The 18194-nt window shown below is 42.8% G+C and overlaps 1 protein-coding gene across 1 annotated transcript in view; it reads right to left on the reverse strand.

Moving 5' to 3' along the window:
- MAOB (monoamine oxidase B) overlaps positions 1–18194 on the reverse strand; it is a 118201-nt gene that overhangs the window by 32147 nt on the left and 67860 nt on the right. Inside the window, exons 4-5 of the mRNA XM_041740907.1 lie at positions 3791–3895; positions 2977–3068 (exon numbers count right to left, since the gene is read on the reverse strand). Coding sequence (XP_041596841.1) covers positions 2977–3068; positions 3791–3895 — 197 coding nt within the window. The remainder of the gene's footprint in view (positions 1–2976; positions 3069–3790; positions 3896–18194) is intronic.

Below are 18194 nucleotides of genomic sequence, written 5' to 3' on the forward strand. Positions count from 1 at the left end.
CGTTTTACTTTTTACTTGTTTATTTTATCTTGAAAAACACTTTTTAAATGATAATAACTGAAAGACTGATCACCATTATTCTTTGAATATATGATTGTGCTTTAGTTTGAGTAACAATAGGTTGAATGTTTTGGGGATTACTTCCTTTAAAACCAGAAAATGATAGCATGTTGATTTTGCTTACAAAAAGTTAAAAATTAGCTTGTGTTCATACAATCTTAATATCTCAGAATGTTTTATTTTGTCAGCCAAAAACCTAGAATATTACCTAAGAGGGTTGGGCCCAGGCCAAGGACTATGGTAGAAAAAGTCAGAGCTCTATAATCCCAAAGGAATATAATTAGTCCTATCCTCAAGGGGTTTCAAAGCTCTCTGAAAAGAAAAGATTTTCCTGAATTTATGAAAAGCTTTTCATAATGGAAGTTATAAAACTAATTCAGATAATTACTATGTTTTTAAAAATATAATGGATAGAACTTAAAATAATGAAACTGTATTACAATAAAAATAAGTTACATTGCAAACAACACTCTCAAAAAAAGTGGCAAATAGCCTAAGTGTTTAAAAAGATATAATTAATAATAGACATTGATTTCATGAAAATAAAAGGATTTTTACTATTCCAGAATTAGTTGCTTTTGAAGGTTGAAGTCACAGAAGGACAAAGATGTTTATCATAGAGTGTTATATAATAATAATAATTATTATGAAAAACTGGAAGTAACCAAAGTGTCCAACAGGATGATGATGGATAAATACATTATGGTAGTCACTTTCCATGAAATATTTTGCAACCATAAAATATGATATTTAATGATGCATTTTCAATGACATGGATAAATGTTTGCACTGTAATATTAAGTGATAAAAAAACATTGTGATGGATGTCCATTGCTTTTGTATTGCATATAGTTTCCTTTTTAAAAATGAGATCATATATCACACTGTACATACTCAATGACAGCCCGCATTTCTATGTGTTTAATATTATAAGTTTTTAGAGCCATTATTTTTCTACAACATGATTTTTAAAAATATTTTATTTATTTATTTAAGAGAGAGAGAGAGCATATGACTGGGGGGAAGGGCAGAAGGAGAAAGGGAACGAGGCCCCCCACAGATCAGGGAACCTGACTCGGGATTCAATCCCAGGACCCCGGGATCATGATCTGAGCCAAAGGCAGATGGTTAAATGGCTTAGCCACCCAAGTGCCCTCTGCAACATGATTTTAAAATATCATGGACTATTATTCCATGTTTGGACACCTCATTATTAACTTATCCTATTTTTTATTTTTGGACATTTAGACTTTCCTTTTAAAAATAATGCTTTGAGGGGCAGCTGGGTGGCTTATTGGTTGAGCATCTGCCTTTGGCTCAGGTCATGATCCTGGGGTCCTGAGATCGAGTCCTGCATCAGGCTCCCCACAGGGAGCCTGCTTCTCCTGCCTATGTCTCAGCCTCTCTCTGGGTGTCTCTCATGAATATATAAATAAAATCTAAAAAGAATAAAAATAATGTTTTGAATATCCTTCTTTCCTTTTCCCTCCTTCATTCTTCCTTGATGCTTTTCTCTCTTATCTTTTCTCTCTCCTTCTTTAAGCTGAGTTCTAAAAAGTTGAATTTGTATTATCAAGAAGTATATACATTTTATGTCTTTTTAAAAGATATATTTATTTATTTTAGAAAGAGAGCATGCAGAAGCAGGAGGAGGGGCAGTGGGAGAGGGTGAGAATCTCAAGTAGATTCCATGCTGGAGTCTGACTTGGGGCTCGATCATCTCACAATCCTGAGATCATGACCTGACCCAAAACCAAGAGTCAGATGCTTAACTGACTGTACTACCCAGGCACCCTGTAAATATTGTTTTTCTTACTGTTCCCACGTCTTAAATTGAGAGATTCCTAAAAATTTGTTCTTATTTTTAGTTCTCAGTGTCCACCTTCCCTCCCTAATGCCTGAAGAATGAATACATCAACCCCAGACCCAGACACATTCTCAACGAATGCTGTTTAGCATGATAGGACAGTCTCCTTGAACTTGGCTTCCATTTCTCTTACTCTGTTTACCAGAAGTTCACTATGTGCCTGGACCCTTACAATCCTTTCCTTTCTTCCTGCTGTCCAAGATCAGGGAAGCCTCTTCATGTTTTCTGTCTATATCGTCTCACAATTTGTAGCCTGTTCCCAGCTCTACCAACCAGAATTTAATGCTGGACTCGTGAATACTTACTCTCAAAGTTGCATGTTTTTCAATCAAGGGGAGTGGTTAGTCCAGTTGTACGGGTTTACTCTACAACTGTGAATTATCCAGAGAATTTCTCTAGAAGTCCCTCTTCAAACCCTTGAAGGGTGGCACCCCATCCCATAATGTGTTTGAGAGGCATAAGCTAATGCACCATCTCTACACTTGACCACGAATGAGGGCTACAAAAGTTTTCCTATATAAACAACTTGATAAATGAGATCTTCAAGCTGGAGATCTTTAAGTTGTTCTACATAAAGATGGTGGCACGTTCTGGTGTGTTCTAAGGACTTTACAGGGTAATATAACCTTCGTGATGCATCACTATTCTGAAGATGTATAGACATCCTTGGGACAGAACCCAGTTTCTTTCTTTGTTTTAATTGATTTTACTTATTTGACAGAGAATGAGAGAGACAGAGTGAGAGAGAGAGAGAGAGCAAATAGGGTAGGGAGAGGGAGAGGAAGAAGCAGACTCCCCGCTGAATGGAGAGTCCGACGTGGGGCTTGATCCCAGGACCCTGGGATCATTACCTGAGTAGAAGGCAGATGTTTAACCAACTGAGCCACCCAGGTGCCCCTGGGATCCAGTTTCAATATTTTTTTTAGCATTCCATCTGGCCAAATGGTGTGGTTTTAGACACAAAGGGGTTCCATACCCACTGAATGGTACCGCTAAATAAACCTGAGAGATGGTTACTGTAAATGCCTGTGCCTAATGGTGAGTCTTACTCTGTCCAGCAGATCTTGTCCAGAAGCTCCTTCATTGTCATGCAGTCCCACTCCTCCGCAAGGGGTGCCTTCCATGGGGCATCACTGGGAATCTACACTCAGAAAAGGATTCAGAGGGGGGAAAAACCAATGTAATTTTCCATTTCAAATAACTGTTTCAAGAGTACTAAAAACTCTCCCTTGAAGAAGGAAAATGTAGGCTTCCCAAGTTCCCCCATTAATGACTTTCATGGCACAACCAATGTCTGTGTAGCTTTCCTGTTATAGATCTACGCCTCTGGATCCATACTTAATTAATGGTAACACTTCCTGCACAATAAATGGAGGCTATGTTGAAGTTGGGCTGTTTCCAGATATTGATGGCTAAGTCACTCATGTGGAGAGAACATTCATAAGTTCAGCTCTTTGACAAGGGTCAGACGGCTGCACCAAATCATGCCTAAACTGGAGTTTCAGGTCAAGCTCTGTGTGTCCTTACTTAGGCGCTGCGGGGCTGCGCATGGTGGTGATGCAAAGACCTCAGGAGTCTTATTCTGCTCTGTTCTAAGGACTGTCTGAATTAGAAACATCATCCTAGGAAGCCTGAGTGATCTCCCCTCTCACTGGTGGTATACAACCAGCAGTCTGGTGGGCATCTCATTCTTTTAGCGGTTAAAAGCCAGTTCATTTGCTCACTCCCTAAACCTTTACTGAGAGATTTTGTGTGCTAAACAACACGTGAGGCATTGCTCATACACTGTCCCTGCTTTCTTTGAAGGACTAGACTTATTATGAAAAATACAGATTCAGTCAAAGAAGCTTTAGTAAGCTTTACCTCTCGCCCCATGTCGTCCATCGTCCTCCAGAGGTTGTTATGATCTAGGTATGCAATTGGGTTCCATACAGGTGGGAAGGGGCCCCTGAAGGGGTACGATTTGCCCTGTGAGATACAAGGTATTTTTATTTATTTAGTCATTTATTTATTTATTTATTTATTTATTAAGATTTTATTATTTTAGAGAGAGAGAAAGAATGCGAGTGGGGTGGGGAGGGAAGGACAGAGGGAGGTGAGAGAGAGAATCTCAGACTTCCTGCTGAGCATGGAGCCCAACTGGGGCTCGATCCCATAACCCCGAGACCATGACCTGAGCCAAAACTAAGAGTTAGACTAACTGAGCCACACAGGTGCCCCCAATCAAGCTATTTTTAATAGGAAGCATTTACTACCATGTAAAAATAGTTAAATGTCTGCAAGCAAAAGCAGATATACACCTAATATATGATATACACTTAAGGGTGTATCACACACACTTGTGTCCTCAGAGAACCCTACTTAACTTTTTAGCATAGAGATTTCCAGCTCAACTCTCTGTTACCTAAATAAATTTGGTGCTAAAAAATCCCCCACAGACAATAAAAGAGTTTCTCTCAGCAATCAGAACCCTTACCATGTAAGACTGAAATGCCAGTGCAGAAGTTAGGTTACCTAAAGCAATCCCATTTTCCAGTGATACTTGCAAATGCCTCAGAGTGAGGGGACCCTATGTATCAGGAGCATCAGAAAAATACAACTCTAAATGTTATACGAGTTAGAAGAGGATGAATAACCAATCCTAGGAATGCAAGCATCCGTAGGAAGAGCCACCAAACAGAGCCCAGCAAGCTTTCCCAAGGAATCAGAGGTGCTACATCAACACGGGAATTCCCAGAGGAAGCGCAAGCTTAAAGCAGAAAGAAGCAGAAAGAAGAGACAGTTTAAAGCCTCTTCTGGGGACATATTTGCACTCCCTGGTTCTTCGAGCAGGGTAGAGTGACCTCATCACAGAGATAAAGGGCACACATTTCTCCAAAGACTAATAATAAGACCACCTGTGAATCGTCTCTGGGGGTTTAACTCAATGCCAGTTAAAGACATGCACAAAACCCACTTTGAGTCAACCTAAAAACCGATTCAGAAGTCAGGCTATGCAATCCGACATCATCTTTCACCCAACCTGGAATAACTCAAGTCCATGGTCAACCAAAATGTCCCCATAACTGACTCATTCAGCAAAGATTCAACTCATATTGATCTTGTAGGCTGACAAATGTGTTGTGAAATGAGAAGAGATTTCACGTTCATCCATGTATTCATTCTGTGGCCATGTTGGTCTTTGCTTGCCAACAAAGCCGTAAGGTCCTCAGGGAAGTTTTAAGACGCAGGCTTACTTTTCTTCTTGTACTGGGTAGGGTTCTCCAGGAAAACAGAACCAACAGGATGTGCGTGTGCACAACTGTATGCATGTGTGTCTGTGTGTGTGGCGGGGGGGCAGAGTGTGAAGGGGATTCATTTTACAAAATTGGCTCACACAACTGTGGAGGTTGAGCAAGTCCAAAAGCTGCAGGGTAGGCCAGCAGGCTGGGGACCCAGAGAAGAAAACTGCAGTTCGAGTCCAAAGGCCATCTGTGGGCAGAATTCCCTCTTCCTAGTCAAGGCCTTCAACTGATTGGATGCGGCTCACCCACGTTACAGAAGGTCATCTACTCTACTCAGTCTACTGATTCCAGTGTTAATCGCATCTAAAGAATACCTTCACAGAAACATCTAGGATAGTGTTCGATCAATTTTTCTGGGTATTGTGGCCTAGGCAAATTGACAAATAACCATCATTCTTTTTAATCAACTTTATTAAGGTATAATTTACATACAATGTAACCATTTTAGGGCAGCCCAGGTGGCTCAGCGGTTTAGCACTGCCTTCGGCCCAGGGCGTGATCCTGGAGACCCGGGATCCTGGAGACATTGGGCTCCCTGCATGGAGCCTGCTTCTCCCTCTGCCTGTGTCTCTGCCTCTCTCTCTCTCTCTGTGTCTCTCATGAATAAATAAATAAAATCTTTAAAAAAAAACAATGTAACCATTTTAATGCACAATTTTGGAAGTTTTGACACATATATGCACCCATGTAGCTACTACCAGGATCAAGATATGAAACACTCCCATCACTCCAGAAAGTTCTCCCTTGCCTCTACCCTGCCAATTCCTGCCCCTGTTTTTTTATAGTCATGCAAAAAAAACCCAGTAACTTTATTTTTTAAAGATTTTATTTATTTATTTGAGAGAGAGAGAGCATAAGCAGAGAGAGAGGCAGAGGGAGAGGGAGAAGCAGACTCCCTGCTGAACAGGGGATGTGGCACAAGGCTCGATCCCAGGACCCCAGGACCATGAGCTGAGCTGAAAGCAGACATCTAAATGACTGAGCCACCCAGGTGCCTCAAAATAATAACTTTGATCTGTGGTCACACAAGTGTTACTTCTCGTTTGTTAAGTTTGCTCCTCTTCTTTCAGTTTTATTGAGATATAATTGATATATAGCTCTGTGTAAGTTTAAAATGTACTATATAACTACGTGGCTTTTAAAAATGCTTTATTGAGATATAATTCACATACCGTATCATTCAATTTGCAAGCTGACTTTTTTATTTTTTATTTTTATTTTTATTTTTTTTGTTTTCAAGAATTTCTTTAATAATAAATTTATATTTTATTGGTGTTCAATTTGCCAACATACAGAATAACACCCAGTGCTCATCCTGTCAAGTGCCCCCCTCAGTGCTCGTCACCCACTCACCCCCACCCCCCGCCCTCCTCCCCTTCCACCACCCCTAGTTCGTTTCCCAGAGTTAGGAGTCTCTCATGTTCTGTCTCCCTTTCTGATATTTCCTACCCATTTTTATTTTTTTTTAAAGATTTTAGTTATTTATTCATGAGACACAGAGAGAGAGAGAGAGAGAGAGAATGAGAGAGAGGCAGAGAACACAGGCAGAGGGAGAAGCAGGCTCCATGCAGGGAGCCTGACGTGAGACTCGATCCCAAGTTTCTAGGATCACACCCTGGGCTGAAGGCAGGCGCTAAACCGCTGAGCCACCAGGGCTACCCACAAGCTGACTTTTTTAAAAGAAGTTTTGTATTTATTTACTTTAGAGAGAGAGTGAAGGTAGGGGCAGAGGGAGAGGGAGAGAATCTCAAGCAGACTCCCTGCTGAGCACGGTGACCAATTCAAGATTCAATCTCATGACCCTGAGATCATGACCTGAGCCAAAATCAAGAGTCAGATACCAACCAACTGAGTCACCCAGGAGCTCCTCCATGCTGACTTTTTTTTTTAAAACCCCGTGCTCATGCCTATATCAGAGTTCAGCACATAGAACTTAGTGGAAATTTGCGGATCTATGGGCTCACTCTCCACAAAGGACATGTGGGTCTCTGTTCTAGCTCTGCCTCTTCTTAAGTTCATTGACAAAGAAAAAGTGAGTTGCTTAATATTCTTGGGGCCCCAGATATCAGTGCTTCCAAGTCAATATCTCTGGGCCCCATCATCTTCCTCCAGGAAATATGCCCAGATTATTGTAAACCGATGAGTTACAATACAGATTATTGTACATACAGAAGTATACCCGGATTATGGTAGCAGCTGGGTGACTCTGACTTCTCAGAGTCCCAGAGCCTTCCATCTGCCACTAACTCCAGGGCACCAGCTTCCTGCATTTTATCGTTCTGTGTCACTCACCAGGATCTAAGCTGAAAGCATGGGCTCTGGAGCTAGCCTACCTGGGTCAAGTCACAGCTCTGCCACTCACTAGCTGTGTTAAGTTGCTTAACCTATCTGTGCTTCAGTTTACTTGTGTGTAAAATGGAACAACAGTAACTACCTCATAGATGGGCTGGAAAAATTGAGTGGACCCACATAAATCACTTTGAACAGTGGCAGGCAGGTTGTAAGTTCTTGATAAATGAGTTATGGCTGTAGTCGTTACTGTGTTATCATAACCTTTGCAGGCCTAGGACCTGTTGGCATAGAATGCTGGCACCTAGTAAGTTCGCAATAGATGTTTGATTTCATTTTAGCAGTGTGACCTTGAACTTGTTATTTGCTTGACAAAGCAAATGTCCTAAATTCCAAAATTTGGAATGTCCTAAATTCCAAAATGACCTTTTGTACTTATGCTTTGTCTTAGTCCTTTCGGGCTGCTATGACAAAATACCATGGACTGGGGTGCTTAAACCACAGGGATTTATTTCTCACAGTTCTGGAGGCTGGGAAGTCCAAGATCAAGGTGGTGGCAGATTTGGTTTCTGGTGGGGGTGGCTTCGTAGTTCAGAGACGGCCATCTTCCTCCTGGGTCTTCTTATGGCAGATGAGACAAAGGGTCTCCCTGGGATCTCTTTTATAAGAGCACTGAGCTCACTCACGAGAGGGCTCCAACCTCATGACCCAGTCACCTCCCAAAGGCCTCAGCTCCCCATACAATCACACTGCAGGTTAGGATTTCAACATATGAACTTGAGGAGGGCCATGCTCAGTCTAGAGCAGGTGTTTTACTCTACTGTTAACTTCCTTCTTTTGCAGTCTGCCATTGAGTCCAGACTTGCTCGGGCCTTTGCAGATCCCCACCAGCAGAGTACTGCCAACCTCTGATCCCCTTCCCCTCATACACACCAAGGTACTTAGACAAAAGGGGGTGAGGGATGGAACTTCAATAGTGAAGAAGCAAGCCAGCCTACCTACCAGGGGCAGAGTGCATCCAAGACGGCCATACAAAGACATCTCGCTGGATTCCTTAGGGTGGCCGAAAGGATCAGAAACTCTGCCCCCCACCCAAAAAAAAAAGGCGTTCTTCACCTTTTCCCAGGGCCAGCACCAGGAGTCAGACTGGAATTCTCAGTTTTTGAAACAACTGTCTTCACATTCCCAGGAGCGGCCATGGCTGTTGGCACAGACCCTGCCAGTGTCAAGGCAGACACCAACTAACCACATCTGCCGGACTCGCACCCTTCTTCAAGTCGTGGCTGGGGATTTGTGGCAGAACCAAAGTGTTTGTGAAACCAAACAAACACAAAACGCCTGAATAACTGAATTGTTTGGCTAAGTACAGTTTTCTTCCCCTCCATCTTGGTCCTAAGGGGTTTTTCTTCTTCCCATGTAAGGGGTGACTATTCAATCTGCTTGTGTGGTTTTTTTTTTTTTTAAGATTTTATTTATTTATTTGAGAGGAAGAGACAGAGAACGAATGAGAGCACAAGAGTAAGGGGAGGGAGAACCAGACTCCCCAGCTGAGTGCAAGCACAATGCGGGGCTCGATCCCAGGACCCCAAGATCATGACCTGAGCCAAAGGCAGACACTTCGCAGACTGAGCCACCCAGGCACCCCTCAACCTGCTTGTGCTTTTCTCTTTCTGTCAAAGACAGAAAGAGAGTGTGTGGGGGAGGGAGACGGAAATGTCTGGCAAATCCTCAAGAACCATCCACCGGTCAATAAGTACATGCTGGTGCCTAATATCAAAATCCTTGTGATACAAATTGAGTGAGCATCGTAGCAAGCACCATGAGGAAGAGACACTACCACAGAGATTCTGGGATTTGAGACCAAAGCACATTGTCCTATGGGCTTTCTGGAAGAAACAGTGGAAGGAAGTCAGGGGACAAACATGATATAGAGGAGTCCAAGCTCTTTGGACTCTTTGGTCACTTCAGGGAGGTTGGGTGCTTGTGAAGAGGTAAGACAGGGCTGAAGGGCATATGTTCCTGCTGGTGGGGAGAATGTGAAGCCCAGGAGTCATGCTTGATGTGACATGTCGTGTGTGTGTCTGTGTGTGTGTGTGTGTGTGTGTGTTTTATCCAATATAGAAATTTACAAACTGTAAAGAAACAGTAAGTATTCATAATCCCACCAAGCAGAAATCTATTGTGGGTATTAATATTTCAGCTATGTTTCTTTCATTTTTTCCCCTATATTTTATCTATTCTACACTTGCCCTATTTTACATACAATTATTGCCTGGCTAGTTTCCAGTCAATATTGTGTCCTAAATATTTCCCATGTCATTTGTTTTCTTGATATGCATACTTCCCTTGACTATTACATGATATTACATATATGCAGACACTGGCAATTTCTCAAACTGTGATCCAAGAACCCCCTCAGGGTCCCTAAAGTATATTCAGGGAGTCTGTGAGGGTCTTCCTTTTCCAAGCACACTTGCAGGAAGATACACATTTTTGCATATCTTTTTCACATCTGGCTTGATGGCAGAGAGCTGGATTCTCGTTTCTGCATTAGCATTCAATTTGTTGCAGTATGTTGTTTTGGTTGAAATGTATAGCAATGCCACTCGCTCATTTTTTGTTTGTTTGTTTTAGAAACTATTTTTTTTCTGGGATGTCTGGGTGGCTCAGTGGTTGAGTGTCTGCCTTCAGCTCAGGGCATGATCCCAGGTTCCTGGGATCGAGTCCCACATCAGGCTCCCCATAGGGAGCCTAATTCTCCCTCCGCCTATGTCTCTGCTTCTCTCTGCATGTGTGTCTCATGAATAAATAAAGAGAGTCTTTAAAAAAAAGAAACTACATTTTCATACACATATGTTAAATTGTCATCAGGTTATTACTGTTATTTCAGGTGAATTAATATCTAAAAAAATTTCTCAGTTTTAATTTCCAATATGATAAATTTAGATAGAACCACATGAGCAAAAGCTCCTTGAGGTTCTCAATAACTTTGAAGAACGTAAAAGTGTGAAAAGCATTGGAATAGAACCTCAGGACAAGTGATACAGGATGGTCTTTAAGAGGTCAACAGAACTGATTCAAATGCACTCTGAAACTTGATAGATGTGTGACTGTAGGCAAGTTGCTTGACATCTGTGCTGTTTTAACTGTGAGTTTGGAATGATGGTACCCATTTTACAGGGGCATTGTACGAATTAGGCAAGTTTATACATAGCAAACAGGACTCCCACTAAACAGATGTTGCTGATGGTTTTGTGAGCATGATAAACGTCCTGTCATTTATACAACCACTTCTTACCTATAAATCCACATCCACGTTTTTGATTAATCTCCCTTGGATAAATTCTTACATCTAAATTCTTGGCATGAAGATTTATGTTTGACTTTTAATTTTTAAAACATTTTTATAGGGATCCCTGGGTGGCGCAGCGGTTTGGCGCCTGCCTTTGGCCCAGGGCGCGATCCTGGAGACCCGGGATCGAATCCCACATCAGGCTCCCGGTGCATGGAGCCTGCTTCTCCCTCCGCCTGTGTCTCTGCCTCTCTCTCTCTCTCTGTGACTATCATAAATAAATTTAAAAAAATTAAAAAAAAATTAATTAAAAAAAAACATTTTTATAAATTAATATATTTTTTCATGGTTCCAAAAGATATATATATATATAAAACATTCTATCCAAGAACAATAGAATATACATTATCCTCAAGTATGCACAAAAGAATCCCCTGGTTAAATCACGTAAAAAGAGACAAGAAAAATATTACAAATTTAAGAAGACTGAAATCCTACCAAGTGTATTTTCCAACCACAATGGTACAAAATAAAGACCAACATTAAAACAGAACTGGAAAAGCTACAATGCAAATATTAAATATTTAATATGTAAACATTAAACAGTACACTACTGCACAAGCAAAGGGTCAAATAAGAAATCAAATGGCAAATCAAAATATGTCTCAAAGCAAAAGAAAAAGGAAACATGATATTCCAAAACCTATGGGATGCAGCAAAAGCAGGAGTTTGAGTGAAATCGATGCTATAAATTCTTGAATTAGGAAAAAAAGTCCAAATAAACACCTTACCGTGACACCACAAGGAACTAGAAAAAGAAGAAACTTAGCTGAAAAATCAGAAATAAATAAAAGAGAGACCAGAATAAACAGCATAACATTGAAAATCATGGCCAGTTTTTCCAAAAAAATAAATAAGTGAAGAAAGTTGGCAGTGCTTTACCAACCAAAAAAAGAGAGAAACCTTAAAAACCAAACTGAGAAATGGAACACAGGACACCAGATAACCACAGAAATCCAGAGTGTGGTAACAGAGTACTAGAGACAATTATATACTAAGGAGTCGGATCACTTAGAAAAAGAGCCAGAACAGTTCTAAAACTGCACAAGTTACCAAGATGGAATCTTCAATCTCGAATCCAGGAAATAGGAACTCTTAGACCAGTAACAGGAATGAAAGTTGAATGAGGAATCAAGACTCTTGCAGCACAGAAAAGCCCAAGACCACACGGTTTCATTGGTGACTTCTACCAAACACTTAAAAAAAAAAATAATGACAATCTTTATCAAAATCTTACAAATAATGGAATAGAGGGCACTCATTCAAAATCATTCTGGGAGGCCAGTATTACCCTGATACCAAAGTAGGATAAAAACAATACAAGGGAAAAAAAAAAACAATACAAGGATAAGAAAGTCTAGTTTGTCCAATACAAGTACTGCTTGATAAATATTTCTTCACCCCCCCCCCACTCTCGATCTGCAGGTGTCTTTAGGTCTAAAGCGAGTCTCTTATAGGCCACATATGTTTGGCTTTTAAAAAAAGATTTATTAAAAAAAAAGATTTATTTATTTGAGAGAGAGAGGGCCAGATAAAGAGCATGAGCGGGGGGTGGGGGGTCGGGAGGGGTAGAGGCCTAGAGAGAAGCAGGCTCCCCGCTGTGCAGGGAGCCCGACATGGGCCTTGATCCCACCATCCTGGGATCGTGTCCTGTGCCGAAGGCAGATGCTCAACCGCTGAGCCACCCAGGTGCCCCTGGACACTGTCTTCTGCCTGCATCACCACATGGTGAAGCTGGAGCAAGGGGCAGACAGTGGCTAGGTTTTTGCAACCAGCCAGAAGCTGAGGAGCACAGGAAAGGCCTGGAATTGTCCACGTAGGGAGAAATGGGGAAGATGGGGGTGGAGATGGTGAAGGTATTCAGCAAAGCCCTACGAGAATAATAATAACAAACAATAATGACAACAGCTAACACAGAGTGTGTACTCTGTTCAGGCCCTTTTCTGTGCTCTTTACATGTGTTGATTCATTAATCTGCGCAATGACCCTTTCAGATGGAGAAACTGAGGGAGATGAAATAATGATCATTTGCTCTGGGTCTCATAACTAATAAGCGGGGGAGCAGGATTTAAATTCAGATACTCAAAGGCCAATACTCTTGATCACGAAGCTTCCCAGCCTCTTAATTGTAACTATGAAACATTATGGGGCTAACAGTTTTCATTAAATTATTTAATTTAGGGGTGCCTGGGTGGCTCAGCCAGTTGAGCGTCTGCCTTTGGCTTGGGTCATGATCTCAGGGTCCTGGGATCCAGTCCTGCGTCTGGCTCCCTGCTCAGAGGGAATCTGCATCTCCCAATTCCTTGCCTGTGCCTCCCCCTGCTTGTGCTCTCTTTATCAAATAAATACATAAAATCTTTAAAAAAATTATTTAATTCTCATAACAACCCAGCGAGTAAACTGCTAATTGTAGATTTCATTTTATAGATGAGTTCTGAAGCACAGAGAGGTTGAGTAACTTGTTCAAGGTCACACAGCCTATATGTGGTGGAAATAGAATTTAACCTTGGGTTCATGTATTTGGGGCTCAAGGTCTTACTTAGGTCACTGCTCTTCAAGCCACTGCTCAGTTGACTTAGAGAAGGTCTGTGGAAGGTCGTTTAGATCTGGCAACCACTTGAGATTCTCAAACCAGACAGAAGCTAATGGTGTGTTCAAGGGCCAGTGGGATCTTTTACGTGGCTGCCCCTCCTGTTCCCAGGCAGGGACCAGGCTGGCCCATCCTCAAACGGTTGCCATGTGTGCTCATTCCCTTACTGATTCAACAACTATTTCCTGAGCACCTCCCGGTGCCAGTGCATGTTCCAGCTTTGGGGCGGAGCAGTGAGCCACAGCAGACACGAGTCTCTGCTCTCCTGGGAGCTTACATTCTCATAGGCGAAAATAGGGTAAACTCACAAACCAGACGCTGAACAAAATAAAAAGAAAATCACGTGGGACGCCTGGGTGGCTCAGTGGTTGAGCGTCTGCCTTCAGCCCAGGGCATGATCCCAGGTTCCTGGGATCAAGTCCCCCATCGGGCTCCCTGCAGGGGAGGCTCCCTCAGCCTGTGTCTCTGCTTCTCTCTCCGTGTGTCTCTCATTAATAAATAAATTTTAAAAAACAAAGAAAGAAAATCACGAAGTACATTAAAAGGTGATGAGAACTATGAAGAGAAAGGGAGCGGGAGAGACAGAGAGGGCATGGTGGAGGTTTGGGGTGGAGTGTGATTCTAAATAAGGCAGTCAAGAAAGGCCTCACTGAGGAGGTGACATTTGAGGGGAAGGATGAGAAAGAGGACAGAGAGGGAAGCACACGACTGTCTGAGAGTGGGGTGGGGGTGAGGGTGACAGCTTTTCAGATGGAGGCCCCCGCAAGTGTCCGGGGGTGGGCATATGAACGAACTTCATAAGGAGCAGGAAGGAGGCCAGCAATGTCTTCTCCCTTCTACAGGGATGTGCCCTCGCTCACTGGAACAATCCGGGTTCCCGAGCCAGTTTCTCAAGGCGGCCGTCAAGGAGATGGCCTCTGTGCTCTGGCCAGGGAGGCGAGTGTCTCTGATCTTAGCGGCCCATTGTCACCACTGCGTGGTTGCAGCTTCTTTCCTCCAAGGTTCTTTGCCTTCAGATCTCCATCTGTGCGCAGCTTGGGACACTTCCTGCAAGGAGCCTTTGGAGATTCACCCCACCCCACCCCCACTCAGGGTACTAAATAGAAAGTGCACTCCATTTTGAGCCCCTACCATATAAGCTTGTACCTGCCCACGTCACCCCGAGAGTATTGTCTACGTGTTCCACATGGGCATCTCTTCTCTTTCCAGCTCCCTCGGGGAAGGGATCAATCATTTGCATCCTCCCATAACGTTTAAGAGTCTTGCAGATGCCATCGGTGTTTGACAACCTTTGGATGATTGGATGGATGAACGGACAGATAGGTGGGTGATTGGCTGAAGAGAGCTGTAGATGGAATGTATGTGTGTCCAGACCCCCCACCCCCCCAAATTCATATGTTGAAACTTAGCCTCCCAGGTGTGATGGTGTTAGGAGATGGGACCTTTGGGAAGTCATGGGGTCACGTGGGTCCTGCCCTCACAGATGACATCGGGGCTCTTATGCAAGAGACTCTAGGGGACTTCGGCCACGTGAGGACGCAGGGAGAAAACGGCGATAGCAAATCTGCCGGTGCCTTGATCTGGGGCTTCTCGGCCTCTAAAAATAAGTTTTGGGGCACCTGGGTGGCTCAGTGGTTGAGCCTCTGCCTTGGCTCAAGGTTGTGATCCCGGGGTCCTGGGATCGAGTCCCATATTGGGCTCCCCACAGGAGACCCTGCTTCTCCCTCTGCCTGTGTCCCTGCCTCTTTCTGTGTCTCTCTCATGAATAAGTAAATAAAATCTTTTTTAAAAAAAGAAAGAAGTTTCTGTTGTTTACGAGCCACCCAGCCTCTGATATTCTGTTACAGCAGCATGAACTAAGGCAAATAGTGTAAAAAAACAAGAAAAGGAATTCTTTAGGGTCTGAGACAGAAATTTGACTGAATGTTTTCTAAACAGAATCCAAATTACTTTTTTCTGAAAAAAATTAAAGTGCTCCAAGTAGGAAGCGGAAGATTGTAACTCTCTCCCTCCCGCCACCCCCAAAGACCTAATCAATGTCTTTGTCTTCTTTACCTTCATAATCATTTGTAAATACACCTGCCAATGGAGACAGACCCTGAGTGCCACAGAGGAGAGTCTCCAGAAATAGCTCACCCATTTACCTCAAAAAGAAAGTGTGTTGAGAAAGACGCCCAGGTTTTTGTTGTTATTGTCATTGTTGTTTTAAGATTTTATTTTTAAGTAATCTCTACATCGAACGTGGGGCTCAAACTCACAAGCCTGAGATCAAGAGTCGCATGCTCCACCGCCTGAGCCAGTCAGGCACCCTTAGAAAGACATGAAGTTTCGTGGCTCTAATCCTGTGCCACTTGTATCAGCCATTTCCAGCCATATCACATTGCAAACCATCAGGACACACCGTTGATGCCAAGGGTTGTTTCCAAAGCAGAATAATGTCCGCAGCTAAAATCTGTTTCCCTGTGCCAATTTTTTCAGTCTGTGAATTAGGAGACACATAGTGTTTATTTGATCAAATAACACAGGCATCTAAAATAACCCAATACAGGGCAGCCCGGGTGGCTCAGCGGTTTAGCGCCGCCTTCGGCCCAGGGCCTGATCCTGGAGCCCTGGGATCGAGTCCCATGTCGGGCTCCCTGCATGGAGCCTGCTTCTCCCTCTGCCTGTGTCTCTGCCTCTGTGTGTGTGTGTGTGTGTGTCTCATGAATAAATAAATAAATTTAAAAAAAATACTTGGTTCTTTGGGACACCTGGGTGGCTCAGCGGTTAAGCGCCTGCCTTTGGCCCAGGGCGTGATCCTGGAGTCCTGCGGTCGATTCCCACGTCGAGCTCCCTGCGTGGAGCCTGCTTCTCCCTCTGCCTGTGTCTCTGCCTCTCTGTGTGTGTGTGTGTGTGTGTGTGTGTGTGTGTGTGTCTCACGAATAAGTAAATAAAATCTAAAAAATAAATAAATAAAATAAAATAACTCAATAGATACCATCCCTTTATTTAGGGCATATAATTTCTGAACAACGTATTACCCAACATGCACCAGTGCTACCAAAGTTCCAGAGTCCTCTGGCCTTGAATAATGTGCTTTTCAAAAATCAAGACAGCTACCCAGCGGCTTTAGCTCCTCTAGGAGAAATGTTGGCTCACATAAAAGGCTGTGCTATCACAATGCTAGGTATTATATGAAAGCCAAAAACTTGAAGCAGAAGTTGTCAGCCTTCTCTGGGACAAGGGCCCCTCTGAAAATCTGTTGAAAACCATGGAATCTCTCCAGGCAAGTGCACACATACAGACAATTCTGCTGAAAACACCGAGTGGGCTTGAAACTTACCCGGGGTCCTTCCCCAAGAGTGTGGGGATTTGGGATTAAACAAAGGATGATGAGAAAGCCAAGAATCGGCAAGATGAAGGGACAACCGGAACCCTCACCCTCAACTGGTGGAAGTGTAACATAGTCAAACCACTCTGCCAAACTGGCCATATTTACTCAAAGCTGTGTATCTTGCGTAGATTTTGATCCACTTCATGATGCCCAAGAGGATGTTTTCTAAATAATACACAAGAATGTTAAATGTCCATTCACAGTCGTGCAGATGAATAAAGTGAATTATATTCCCACAGTGGAGGACCACATAGCAATGAGAGTGGTCTGCAATTACCCATTATGAAATACATGAACTTCGCAACACAAATTTACAAAAGAAGCCAGACCCAAAGATGACAGGCTGTATGATGCCACTTATATAAAGTTCTACAATGGGCAAAATTAATCTACAGAAGTAAAGAAGTAAGGACACCAGTTATCCTTGGGGACAGTGTCAGTAAGGGAGCATGAGGAGGCCTCGGGGGGCTAACCATGTTCTGTGTCTTGGTCTGGGTGCCCACTTCATGGCTGTGTTCACTTTGTGGAAACATATCAAGCTGTACATTTATGTTTTGTCTCCTTTTCTGTAGGTATGCCGTACATCAATAAAAATGTACATACTCTGAATAGGCGAAAAACCACTGAACTGTACACTTGAACTGAGAGAATTGTATCATATGTGACATATCTCAATGAAGCTGTTTTTTTTTTTTTAATGAAGCTGTTTTTAAAAGATGAATGGTTGAGGGACACCTGGGTGGCTCAGTCGGTTAAGCATTTGCCTTTGGCTCAGGTCATGATCTTGAGGTCCTGGGATTGAGCCCCGCGTTGGGGGTTCCCTGCTCAACAGGGAGTCTGCTTCTCCTCTACCTCTGCTCTTACCCCCACTCATGCTCTCTCTCTCTCTCTAATAAATAAATAAAATCTTTAAAAATATATATCTAATCCCTCTACACACAAAAATAAGTAAACAAACAATAAAATGAAAGTATTAAAAAAAAAATCGATGGCTGATGTAACTTCTGAATGCAGGGTGAGGAAGGTTAAAGCCAGAAAAAGAGCCCCAGAATTTCTTTAAAAACGTAGATCCATGGACTACTTGAGTAGATGGGAACTTAGGGTTTTCAACATGGCCCAGCCAGCACCAATCTACTGTTATGGAGAAAAGCTTCCTGCCCAAGCTGATGCACTGGGATGGCATCCATGTCCCAAACTAAGGTCCCTTCCCTGGAAAGAAGTGTTCAATATCCACATTGACTGTAGGCAACTGACTTCTTTGGGAGAAATAAAAGAGGAGGTAGTTTAAACAGTGAGTTCTTTTTGGATTCCAGTTGTATTTAGAGTAGTCATCATCATTGGCAACCTAGACATTGCTGATGTCCTGTGTCAGGCTGGCA

Source organism: Vulpes lagopus, chromosome X, assembly GCF_018345385.1.
Source record: "Vulpes lagopus strain Blue_001 chromosome X, ASM1834538v1, whole genome shotgun sequence".
In the NCBI taxonomy this organism is placed as follows: domain Eukaryota; kingdom Metazoa; phylum Chordata; class Mammalia; order Carnivora; family Canidae; genus Vulpes; species Vulpes lagopus.